The sequence below is a fragment of the Pseudochaenichthys georgianus genome, chromosome 21 (assembly GCF_902827115.2).
Source record: "Pseudochaenichthys georgianus chromosome 21, fPseGeo1.2, whole genome shotgun sequence".
Lineage (NCBI taxonomy): Eukaryota > Metazoa > Chordata > Actinopteri > Perciformes > Channichthyidae > Pseudochaenichthys > Pseudochaenichthys georgianus.
Window position 1 is genome coordinate 30,017,028 of NC_047523.1, and position 12,921 is coordinate 30,029,948.

Here is a 12,921-nt window from a genome sequence, read left to right on the forward strand (position 1 = left end):
ATTCGGGATTGTGGGAAACGGTATTTCGATCTCTAAGTCTGTACACACAACCTGGAAGATTGACAATAAAGTTAACTTTGACTTTGAAATTGAAAAGGCTGCTTGTGAAATAGGGAGATAGAGCTTTATTAATATCATAGGAAATTGTTCTGAAAGAGTTTTCTCAAAAATTAAATTAGAAAAAAATCCAATAATAAATATAAAGTGTATGAGAAATAAAGCAATAGTACCAGTGCCTAGATAAGTAACTAACACCTGCACCTAATATAATACAATTTCAAGTAAGATACATTTAGAAACATCATTGAATTAAGAATAATAAAGTAGTACTAACAAATATTTAATGGTAATATTGAACATGATATTGCCCAGGATATTGATATTGCTGTTTTAAGTGTGTGATATTACATGTGTCCTAACAAAATATATTTTTATACTTTTAGAAATTAGGAATGATCTTCTGTGGGATTCTGTTTCGCACCTGGTTAATCTCACTCTACGCCCGAAGGCGATCTGATCATGACCATATGGTGGTGTTTTTGGGGCATGAATATAAAATGTTCACAGTTTGAACATTTGAAATACTTGAAGTTGTAGAAGTGGCAGTAAAAATAAAAGAAGCAGAACTCATCAGTACTGAAAATAAATACATCTTTATTATTCTCATCTCTCATCGCATGGGAGTAATACCTCCCATGCATCCCGCTGAAAAGACATCAATACAAAATACATATCATCATTATTAGACATTAACAGAAATTAATAGACAGAGCAGGGAAATTAGAAGTGTGCGAAAGATTTTCTTGATCAGATAAAAAATAAAATAAAAGCACGTTTGAGCCTCGGAGTTCACAGCGAGTGTTGGTCCAGCAGAGTAAGGTTTGTGATCAGTGAACATAAAAAATAAAATGTTTAAACAAACACAAAGTCATAAATGTTGAAGAGAATCGAAGGTCAAATGCGTGTTAGTAGTGATTTAGATAAGGGAATAACAAAGGCTGTGTGGTGTGGCTGACAAATCTAATGTAAGTCTGTACAGACATTTTGTTAAATATTGTTCCATAAAGACAAATCATTTTTGAATTGAGTGCGTTTGTCTTGATTGACAGGCCTCTCGGACACAACAAACAGTCCTAAATGCTGATGAAACATTTTGTCAGTTCAATAGTGAGGCAAAGTCAGGCCCCTTCTGGTAGACAACCATTGAACCTCATTTGGAATAAGATTACTAAACTACTAATTGTACCATTAATTACAAATACGATGTTTGTCAATTGAACAATTATTTTGCAAGTCCAGTAAAAAGTGTTTTTGCCGTTTTTCATAAAAATGATGTAATATCATAACTTTCTCTCCCGCGATGTATATGTTTCGGGATGTACTCACAAGAGGAACAGGTCTTCTTTTGCTCGATGGCGGATGAAAAAGATCATTAGTCGCTAAATAAAACACATCATGTAGAATAACGTAACATTTGTTCCTAAAACATAGCTAGAGACATAGTTCATGGGACTTCTTGACTTGCAAAAACAACTTTTAAATTGACAAACACGTGTTATTTAGGGCATACGTTTAACAGATTAAACCTAACCTTAAACATAGCCTTTAAATATTGTACATATCTTTCAAAAAATTCCCATGATGTAAACTGGCAGATGTTCTTTTTTGGTCATTAGTGGTGAATTGTTTAGTGATAAATCACCTCAGTGGATTTTGTACAGAGAAAAGCTAAATCTAGAGTTTCTCTCAATAAAACCAGCAAACTGCAGATTAATTTCTGTCAGATGTACTGGTAGACATGTTGAGTTGAAGTGGTGCAGGATGACCTGACATGTTAACATTGATTTACTCAGTAATCAATACATATCTATATATTATTGCACAGAGATTTGTAATTGGTGAGTCGGTAGCTAACATTCTAACACAGCTAATTGGATAATTAACCGCAAAATCAAAAATACAAATGGATCTTCTTACAAGAAGTGTTATTTATCGATCTAGATTTTTTTGTGGTGAGATGTTGAGTGTGGCCGTAGAGCTCATCCCTACATGATCTGCTGGCTAAGCTCCTCCTTATGATTGAGCATAACATCATCATCATCAACATCATCATCATTACTATCACCATGACAACTTACTGAAACCTGCTTGAACTCCTCAGTACCTCACATGCCATCACACACTAACCTCATCACCTGCTCTGTAGCAACCACCACAAACACGCAGGCACGACATTCTGTGAAATCCTTTCAGTTCAGGATGAGTTCGGCCATGCTGAGCAAAACCCAGCACGACAACATGAGCTGTGAATGAGGCGAGAGGAACAGAAGCACGATGACAATGATGATGACCGTGATGAAGATGAAGGAATGTTGACTAACATGGGACAAAATACATCTGTAATGACACATCTTTAAGACCTCTTAGAGCCCTTTGCATCAAGGTGAAATGTGCATGGAATGAGTAAAAGCTAAGTTAGACTGCGATTATTGAATATTAAGGAATATTACCCAAAACCAAAAGGAAGAAAAAGTTCAGATTAAACCGCATTAATGCACATTAATGCATTTCTCACAGAAATCTGTCACCTGTTTGTTGCTCTGATACCATTGAAACTCATTCAGCCAAATCATTATTATTATTATTATGATAATTATTATTATTATTAGGGAAGCCTGATCTCATATGATACTTGGATCTAGGGCAAAATAACTTGATAGGGATATTCACAGGACTGGGACTGTAGTGGTGATACTGCGAGTGTAATGTTAGTAGGACTAGATGTAGTACTCGTAGTATTAATGGCAGTGGTAGTACTTTAAGGCCTAGCTTTGATCAAAACAGCTTAGAGAAAGGGAACGTGAAGAAAAAAGGCAACAGCTTTCTGCTGGTGGCTCACAGGCTGGTGTTCCCAGCATGCATCACACCAGCACATTCAAATCAAATAGACACGTAAACGTCCTCGTGGCTCTGCGTCCCGTCGGAGGCTCCACAGGTGGGGGGGGTGGTGATTCATCATCAGTGTTACAGACATACAGTGTTGAAGGCACATAGTGCTCCACAGAAACAGTGTTACTCAGCTATACAGTGTTACAGACGGACAGTGTTGCCGTGGTTATGAAGGCTGAAGGTGAAAGGGGGCGATGCTTTGCTGTTGCTGTGTTACAGGGGTTGTCAGCTGCGGGGCTGGGGTGATTGCCGTGGCAACACGGCAGCCAGCAGCTCGCTGTAAATTTCCTGTCGGACCTCCTGCGCCAAGCCCTCTCGAATCTGGAAAACAACAGAAACATTGTAAACATATAAACAGCAAGCAGATCCCTTTCTGTTTTTCACACTGTTTTTCTCACTGTTTTAATGTCACCAAAGAATAATATGGAAAATATTATCTCATTTGGCATTTTCCCTCTACACACACACAATTAAATAGGAATTTTAACCAGTAAAATCCTGCACATGTTAGAGTAAAAGGTTACCTCTTTGATGAGCTGCTGCAGGTTCCCGACTCTGGCTCCTCCTGCTGGCCCTTCCTCTTCTGGTACTCCTCCTCCTCCTCCTCCTCCTCCTCCTCTGTCCGGCTCGTGCTCATCCAGCTCCTCCTCCTCCTCCTCCTCCTCCTTTTCCTCAGTGTGTGTGATGGATCGAGGAGGAGGGACAGGGTTAATGTTTATTGTTGCCCGGTACACGCCTCCTTTCTGCTGGCTTCCACCTCTGACTGGACTGGAGGATCGGGACGAGGGGCCGCTGGAGGGGGCGTGGCCATCATCACTGAGCTCTGATTGGAGGTAGAGCTGCTCTCTGAGGAGGTCTGACAACTGGACCGGAAAAGGTTGTGCATTAAGATAAAGTTCACACTGAGATTTATATTAAATAAATATGTGTGTGTGTGTGTGTGTGTGTGTGTGTGTGTGTGTGTGTGTGTGTGTGTGTGTGTGTGTGTGTGTGTGTGTGTGTGTGTGTGTGTGAGTGAGTGAGTGTGTGTGTGTGTGTGTGTGTGTGGGTGTGTGTGTGTGTGTGTGTGTGTGTGTGTGTGTGTGTGTGTGTGTGTGTGTGTGTGTGTGTGTGTGTGTGTGTGTGTGTGTGTGTGTGTGTGTGTGTGTGTGTGTGTGTGTGTGTGTGTGTGTGTGTGTGTGTGTGTGTGTGTGTGCTTACTGGCTCCATGGCTCTCAGTGCAGAGGCGGTGGACAGACTGTCCACACTGCCACCTCTATGGAGACCCTGAGGAAGAGAGTAGGACACATGAGTCAAGACAAAAAGGCATTTTAGAAAATGAACACCTTTTCGAATGTAATTTTAAAGCTTTGTCAACTGAATACGACATTGGGCAGATCTGCATCACCTCTTGCCTTTCGTCACAGGTGTTGAAAAGTCTTCCCCTTATATCTCCTCCACGCTCAATTGGGACGGCTCTTACTGTTGTCTGGGATTACCCCTCTTTATTTCTTTTCACTCTTTTCTATATTATTTGAAGGCTGTGGTTTTATATTTTCCTTTTTTTACTTGTACAAATGGTAGTCCAAATCAGATAAATAGTCTCAAAAGGGTTGTAAAAACTGCTGTAACAGCTCTTTATGAAATAGAAGCATACATATGTTGTATGCAAATGTATAATTGATAATTAACCCTGTGGTATCAAAGCAATATAGAATACAACTAGCTATGAATGCTGGATATTAAGATTGCACTGTGTGTACCCTGTGTGGTGGGCTCTGTGTCAGCTCCATCAGTCGGTCCTCCAGCTGTTGTTCCAGCTCCTGCAGCTCCTCTCTGACCGCCGACCTCAGAGACTGAAGCTGCTCCACCTCCATCCTGAAAACACACTAGATGTTTGTTATGTTCATCATATACAATCTCAGGGCTGTGATGATTGTCTGCTGTGATGACTCACCTGTCGGCAGGGCTCAGGTGTTTGTAGACCTGAGCCTGCTGTCGAATGATTGACAGCTCCAGGTCCATCATCTGTCTGCGGAACAAGCTCAGGCTCTGCCTCTTCTGCTGAAACTCTGCCAAAGACTGTAAACGGAGAGAGACAAAGGTAAACACAGCTGACTGATGACACTAACAATATTTACATTTGAAGCCATGTAAAGCTAGTATTTCAAGTTACTATATTACTATGAATTCCCAACAATGGGATGTATGCACGTTATGTATGGAACATATAGTCTTTGCATATTATCTCTTTGTAATGACTCAGTCAGAGAACATATCTCCTGACAGTGTTTGTGTCACGAACGTCCAGTAAAAGCTGTACATACGTTTTAAGTAGTCTTTACTTACAGGAGCATTTAACGCACAAACTAAGCCACACAAAGTAATAAGGGATGACGATACCTTGTGGCTGGGCAGACCCCCTCTGGGCTCACTGAACACATCCGGAGTGCCGACTCGGGTCTAGATGAAGACGACAGTGATGTTAGGACAGGAAGTGGAACATGACCAGGGATAAGTAAAAGCTAACTGAGGACTGGACGATATAGAAAAAATGTGATTAATTTATTTCTTTTTGATTGAATATATTGATCTTAAAAAAAAGCAGATTATGGTTTGTAATATACAATTATTTATGATCAGAAATGCAGCTGAGGACAAGCAAGGCATCCAACAATCTCCAGTACCTGCCCTGAGTGACTTTGGAGAACGTCAACTCACCTTTAAAAAAAAACACTAAAGTAGGACAATAACATAAACTAACTAACCAATCAAGGCAGCTATGGCAACACCCGTGTTCTGCCAATTATATTTAAAGTTCTTTTTTCAAAACGTGTCTTTAAAAGAGACCATCGATGTAGACATATGTTCCAGTTCCGTGGTTTGGAGGCAAGGTAAAGTGGTGAAATCATTCCAAATAAAAAATACACTTTAAGTGAGATTCAGATTTGTTTTAGGTGCTAGAATATGGTTTGCTGCTGCCCCTTTCCACAACATTATATTGCTTGACTCCTGTCTTGGAATTCCTTCTGTTTCTCCACACTAGGGACCTGCAGACTGCCATTTATTGCAGGTAATACACGGACTATGGATAAGTTCATCATACAAGCCCACTTCAACAAATCAAAACACTTTAAGGGAGTGAAGAGCACTGACCTGGCTCAGGCTATGAACCGTGTCTTTGATGTCGTGCAGGACCCTCCTCAGCTGCATCTCAGTGCTGGTCGGGCCATGGCTGGCTCCTGGACTGGGAGCAGCATGAGGATTGAGCCCCGGGTGGAGGCTGTGACCCGAGCCCAGGGAAGAGGCCAGGCCTGGGTAAAAGCCTGCAGGAGGAGTAGCAAACCCTGGGTGGAGGAAGCCATGTTCTGGGGCAAACGGCGGACCCTGTGTGACGGGGTTGTGGTACGCTAGGTGTGGGTTCATGTTATACATATTGTAACCAAGGTAGGGGGATGCAAACTGTGAGCCGTGAGGAGAGGGGTTGTAGGGTGACTGATGGCCGTATAGATGATTGTAGCCCTGTTGGTGCATTGCTGGAGGTCTAGGATGAAGTTTGCTGTGCTGACCAGCTGAGGACTGATGAAAGTTGGAGAGGTTGTCGTGCTGGGGGATTGTGGAAGTTGGAGGTTGGTAGAGACTGTTTAGACTAGAATGATGGGGCAAGTGTTGGTGCTGAAGGAGGTTAGGAGCACTGGCGTACGGATTGAGATTGGAGGGATACTGCTGAGGAGGGTTTAGAGGGAAGGGGTATGGGCTGGGACTAGGATTTGGGCTTGGGTTTACATACTGAGTTTGAGGATTAGGATAGCGAAACATCATCTGGCCTGAATTCCAACTCTGCTGGTTTTGCTTGGTGCTCATGTTCTGTTGGAACTGGCCCGGATGCTGCTGATTGGAGAAGAGTTCGGGAACGCTCTGGGTGCTCCAGCAGTGGCCAAGGCTTCCTGGGGACCATTCTGGAGGAGGGCTGCTGCTCTGCAGGGAGCAGGTGGAGCGCAACAGGTAGCGTGGGATGGGCTTCGGTGGGACGGGACCTTCAGGGGGAAGCCTTGGTGGTTTGTTGATAGAGTCTGAAGAGGAGGCGGGGTTTATGATGAGAGTAGACATACAGTTAATTGATCGTTCCTCCCCCTCCTCTTCCTCTTCCTCGTCACCTTTATCCTCTGGAGTGTATTTGAAAGAGTACCTTGGCTGCGTGCAGGACGCCTGTCCTCGCCCAAACTGGATCCTGACAGAGGACACAACCCTGGTGGGGTAGAGGAGCGAAGAAGGCAAGGAGGAGGACCTCTGCAGGGGGATGCCACGTCTTCCTCGTCCTCTCCCTGGGATATGGGTCAGATCATGACCATGGGACAGCTGGCTCTGTTTGGCTCGGTACAGAGCGCAGAGGACTGGAGACGATGGAGGAGGAGGAAAACAAAGTGGACCAGAATCGTCCAAGGTTCCTTGCTCTTCCTGGGCCTGTTCCTCAGCACCCGCTCCCTCTGTGGGTGGTTCTGCGTCTGCAGTGGTCTCCGTCTGATTCGGGGTGTGTTCCAAGTCTGGTTGTGGTTCTTGTTCTGCAGCAGGTATAATCACCTGTTCTGGTTCTGGTTGGGAATCATTCTGGTGTTCACTTTCAACTAGCTCCTCCTCCCTGATCTCATCCTGTTGTGTTCCTATGTTCTTGGGTAGGTGGTGCGATGAGTACTGCAGAATCTGCTCTAAACTCCCATCATGGTCATCTTGCCTGGATCCACTTCTCCCTTCAGCCTCAGCAGCAGCAGCACCAGGACCCGCCTCTTCCTCACAGGTGTCTGGCATCTCAAAAGCTGGTTGGTCTATTGGGACCGGCGTGGCCACATCTAGTGAAGGAAGTGATGTCACGGTGGTCTCGCTGTCACAGCTGTCACTGCTCTCCTGCACCTAATCACAATCAATGTATTCGCCAGTTAGTGGATGAAGAACTAAGATGAAGTTAAAGAATACAACAATGTAAAAAGAGAGATTGGATTGAACATCTGCATTCAAAGTTGGTGTTCTGAACAGAGATACAGGCGGTAAAGACACAAAACAAAACAGACCTTGAGGTAGATGTTGGAGTCTGCAGACGGCTCCTCAGCAAAACCACTGCTGTCTGACTGCTGACTGACTGTCCTCAACAGGTCTGAGAGAGACACGAAGACAATGAGTATGACACACTATGATTACTGCTGCAGTACATCGTCTGTCCAGCTGGTGGTAGAGTAGAATCATTTACACTGAGCCTAAAGCAGAAAGCGACAGGACAGTCTGTCCTCACTGACATCTGTGTGTACTAAGGAAAAGGAAACACGTTTATTGCACACAGAAACAGGCTGCACATATACTGGATAGCAATGCAGCACGCAAGAAGTAGACGACTAGAAAGTTAACATACTGTAGATGCAGGGATTTTTAATTTTTCAATGCATCTAGGTCAGTATGAATGTCCACAAAACTTTTGTTTGTTAACAATAAAAAAATCCAAAAGGCAGTTTGAAGGAAAGTCAAATATATAAATATCACCAGTTGAAAACAGGTAAAGGGGAACTCACCGGTTGCTCTGGAATTTCTTTGTGGCAGACCCTCATCTTCGTTAATCTAAAAAGAAAAGAAAACGGTGAATTTAAAAAGACAAAAACATACTCAACATGGGCAACATGCTAGTTCATCTACAGCAGCAGCAGACCAGGCTCCACACAGGGGAGGAAATCGCTTTAAAAAGGTCAATACATAATGGTTTTTGTTGCATTGTTTCACATTAATGACTTTTTGCACTTCTCCTAGAGCTTTATCTTCCCATGGCATGTTTAGTGAAGCATCAGCTCCACATAAAGCCGTTCAAATCACACAAATCTCTATGACTACACAACTTAACCCATAATGATCACACAAGGTCATCATTTTAACTTTGAGCTTTGTGGTTTTTAAACAGGCATATGGGGAAATTAACTAAATGAATAAATAAAACAATGATTCCTTCCTTTATATTCCACATGGAGTCCACAGTAAAACTATTTTTACTCACAAAAGTTGTTTAAGTTGTTTGGAAATGTCACTGGTTCTTCTGGTTTATTTTTAAATACAGTGTGAAGACAATTTTAGGATTTATTTTCATCAATTTCAGCGGTAGTTTTTGTTGGAAAACTAGTGTTTAGTTGCTAAACGAGGAGCAGAGTGCATATGCAAAAAATACAAGGATAACGTTGTTTAATTGAGATGGTGAGATGGTGTTGTGAACCCATCACAACATTGACAGTGAATCACACATTTGTGTAGGCTGATTTAAATGTTAAAAAAAAATTACCAACAGGTACCATTTATAACCTAGTGACCGCGCAGATCATTATAACTCTTTGTGTTGGAGAACCCTGTTTGGGAGTAGTCCTGACATTACCACATACACATTTAAAAGATCCCTGGCTTACCTCCTCCAAGTCGAAAGAGTCTGTGTTTTCCTTCTGGGCCAGCTTGAACGGGGCCAGGCTGGGATGAGCTCTCTCTGGGGTTGAGGTCCGGTTCTTCTCCTCCAGCTCTTCTTTGCCTACCTGGGTCCTGTCCTCTGTTCTCTGATTGGTTGACGGAGAGTCAGCTGATTCTGGTTCATGCTCTCCATTGGCTGCTGGACTGGCGCTGCTCTGTTCAGGACTGACGGGAGGCGAGATGTTAAGGTGCAGTCAGAACGAACTTGGTAATAACCATTATTTAAACCATTAGGGGAAAAAATTAAATAAAATACTAAAGTACATTTGAATACATTCCCAATGATGCTCAGAGAAACAGCAGTCCACTGTTCTTCTACCGACTAGATTTGGTTTCTTAATCTCTGCAATGAACATCAGCTCTATGCAGATGATGCTAATATGCAATTATGTGTAATAAAGCAATGGTGGAGAAAGCACTGCTCATAGTAAACCAATCTAAACACAAAAGGTATTTTTATTCTCTTTTTGCATAGCATTTTGCAATAAACACTACCTACACAATACTAAGTTAAAGTGGACCTATCATACTATATTTGAATAATATATTGTAGGGCCATACCTATATAAAACATGTCTGTGAAGTTTTCTTTTCAAAATACCAAACAGATCATGCATTTTAGCCATGCCTCATTTCGCTCTATTCCAGCCCTGTCTTCACAAGGGCTGATTCTGTGGCAAATGAGCTGCAGCTGACCACGCCCCCCTGCAAAGGAGGGGGACGAGGCACGAGCGGCATGTTACCATGCTGTTACCATGCTGTTACCATGCCACGGCAACCTCTCATTCCCCTGATAGGTGGAGAGTTGCCCATATAGGCGGAGCTCCTTGTTTCTGACGTCAGAGATATTTCAAATCTGTATCAGTCTGTATCAGATCCGTTGCTGCCCCGTTTTTAGAGATTTGGGTATGGAGGAAAAGAGAGAGGGTTGTGTTTTCTGACACACCGGGGACACATATTCATGTATAAAAGACGTACAAAAGTGCATTTTGCATGATAGGTCCCCTTTAAATAAAAAACATATCTATTGCTATATTTACAGATTTGAATACTTCCTCCACCACTGCAAACCGGCTTAAATATTAGCGAGCTAACATAAGCTAGCATTTTGTACCTGTCGTCTCCATCACCATTGGATTCCTCTGTGACGGTTTCCAGGAAACAGTCTTTCCTGCGCATATGTTTCTGGTTGATTGTGTCCGCCTGGTGGTCGGGGTCAGTACTGCTGCCGTTCTGCTCCGGGCCGTTAGCGTGACCGTTGGAGTGCGTGTGATCAGGGTTAGCGTGTCCGTTCAGCTGCGGCTGTTGGTTGTTTGTTTCAGGCGACTCGGGGGAGGTCACAAGCATGTTTCTTTTGCTGATGGTTTTCTTGAGGAGTTTAGCAACGTTACGAGCTGAGTTGGTCTTATTCAAAGGAGGACACGACTCGTTTGCTTCTCCTTCTCCCCCTCCTAGAGATGCACAACCATTATGTCACTATCAGTCAAATGCAGTGCAAACTATGTTATCATAGTAAGAGTAACATGAATGAAAATACAATCTGGGATCAGTTTGTCTGCATTTCACTTCCAAAAATGATTGCAATTGTCATGGTTACCTTGGTCCTTGGAGCTGATACGTTGGACAGGCTGACCAGAGACTTGACTGTAGAGCTGGAAGAACTCGTTAGCTACTGTCGTCAAGACCTCGATCTGACGGAAACGACCTGAGAGAGACAAAACAGTTACAAAATAAAGAACAGAAAATACCATGTGTGAAGTTAAACTGAAAAAAAGTTAGTGAAAATAAAAGTTACTCTTTCAAAGGTCTGCACACATTTCGATACTGAATACGGCTTTTCTTTACCTGCTCCTAAAAGTGTAATAACTGGCAGAAAGGAGGCAATTTAGTTAAACTTCTAAACATGCTGTCAACATCCAGCAGCGCTCTTCCTCCTCTGAGCCAGATCAAATATCTCTGCCTGTTGAGGTTTCCTGGTGTCCCTGAGCTTTTTGTTAAAGCACTCCCCCCATCAAAAAAAGACATCCATCTTACAGTACAAGGTCATTCATTCCCAACTTTAGCTTCATGAATACCAAGAAGTCTTGTTAAAGAAACATTTAGAAAATCGTGTCAGCGACTTCCAAAATAAGACACTCGTCATATATATATATTACATTTGATAATTTTGACTTTAGTGTATCAATTAACCCTTTGTAATCATCTAATGTGTATCATCTGTACAAGTGAAACGTGTATACAACTATCTGTTGATCTGTTTTTTGCCTTGATACATTTGTATGCATCATGTTTTCCTTTTCATTTATGACTCAGTCACTGTAACAAGTCCATGTCCTCAGTGTGTGATCAATACAGTTGTTATCTTATGTGTGTTAAGTTGTTTACAAATACAATTCAACAAAAAGGAGTGTCAATGGTCCATACACTTCTTTCTGCTAATAATCCCAAAATTGTCAAATTATATAGGGGCACATTTTACGGTACAACCTTACTCACCTTTTATTGAGTTACCTTTTGAATGTTTATTACAAAGGGAGTGAATGAAAATAAGTAATAGTAGTGGTAATAACCTGCGATCCATTTTGCCTGTTCTTTTCACATTTCACAAGAAACAAGTGTTTTGGATTGAAAAAATATCTGCAGTAAAAAATACGACTTGGCGAAAAGCTTCATGTTTGACGTCAGAGCCTCCCTTCTTCTGTGATTGTGTAAGCTGAGCTGTCAATCTTGTCTATAACAGGATGATGACTTGCACACTTTCCTCCCTTCCGTACTGGTCCCTCCTCCCCACCATCCCTCCATGTCTAAATACTTGTCACTCTGTTATGAAACGCAGACTTCTGTCTTTTGTCAGTCGCTCTGTTAACCCCACATAACGTGCTCCGATGTCATCACCTGAAATATGAAGCTCAGGTCTGCTCGCTCTTACATTTGATCCCATCCTCTAGTTGTTACATCGATAGATAGATGGATACAAAGATAGATGTACTTTATTCATCCTACATTTGAACAGCAGTAGCAGGTTATCAAGGCATTGTACAAGAGTAAAGAAATGCAAAAAAACAATAAATACAACTATAACTAACTTTTGTCAGGTTAATGAGTTTTCAATGCATAGGTTAGTTTGGCCTCTTGCCAAGAAATTTAACTATTTGAGTCACACTAGGCTATTGAGATATTTAAGAAAAATATAAGTAAGACTACCTTACTTCCACAATACTTCCACAATTTGTGCCAAAAATCTTACTCTCTCTCAGTCATCATAACTTTATCAAATCTTAACACTGTAAAAGTAACAATACATATATGTCCATTATGAACTTTTGTCTACAAATATACAAAGACACCAGAGAAAAAAGATTATCGTTTTACTCTAGAACGTTCCTGAGAATCATCACGTTTCTATGTTTTCTCCAGTATCAAAGTAATCCAGTTTAAGTTTGACTGCAAGAGTACGTTGCAAAAAACAAGCGCCAATAGTGATTTGTTTAACTGTGCCATTTGCCA

General features: G+C 42.0%; 1 protein-coding gene across 3 annotated transcripts in view; it reads right to left on the minus strand.

Annotated features, from left to right (window-relative positions):
* Positions 1 to 634: 634 nt before the first annotated feature.
* The window catches only part of itprid2 (ITPR interacting domain containing 2), a 33,086-nt gene continuing 20,799 nt past the window's right edge, over positions 635 to 12,921 (minus strand). For all 3 annotated transcript variants that reach the window (XM_034109762.2, XM_034109761.2, XM_034109760.2), the window contains 12 exons: positions 11,012 to 11,119; positions 10,529 to 10,865; positions 9,360 to 9,579; positions 8,487 to 8,532; positions 7,995 to 8,077; positions 6,085 to 7,836; positions 5,332 to 5,391; positions 4,886 to 5,010; positions 4,692 to 4,806; positions 4,150 to 4,215; positions 3,474 to 3,812; positions 635 to 3,270 (listed from right to left, as the gene is read on the minus strand). In XM_034109762.2, the coding sequence (XP_033965653.1) occupies positions 3,175 to 3,270; positions 3,474 to 3,812; positions 4,150 to 4,215; positions 4,692 to 4,806; positions 4,886 to 5,010; positions 5,332 to 5,391; positions 6,085 to 7,836; positions 7,995 to 8,077; positions 8,487 to 8,532; positions 9,360 to 9,579; positions 10,529 to 10,865; positions 11,012 to 11,119 (3,347 nt within the window). In that variant the 3' untranslated portion in view covers positions 635 to 3,174. The remainder of the gene's footprint in view (positions 3,271 to 3,473; positions 3,813 to 4,149; positions 4,216 to 4,691; positions 4,807 to 4,885; positions 5,011 to 5,331; positions 5,392 to 6,084; positions 7,837 to 7,994; positions 8,078 to 8,486; positions 8,533 to 9,359; positions 9,580 to 10,528; positions 10,866 to 11,011; positions 11,120 to 12,921) is intronic.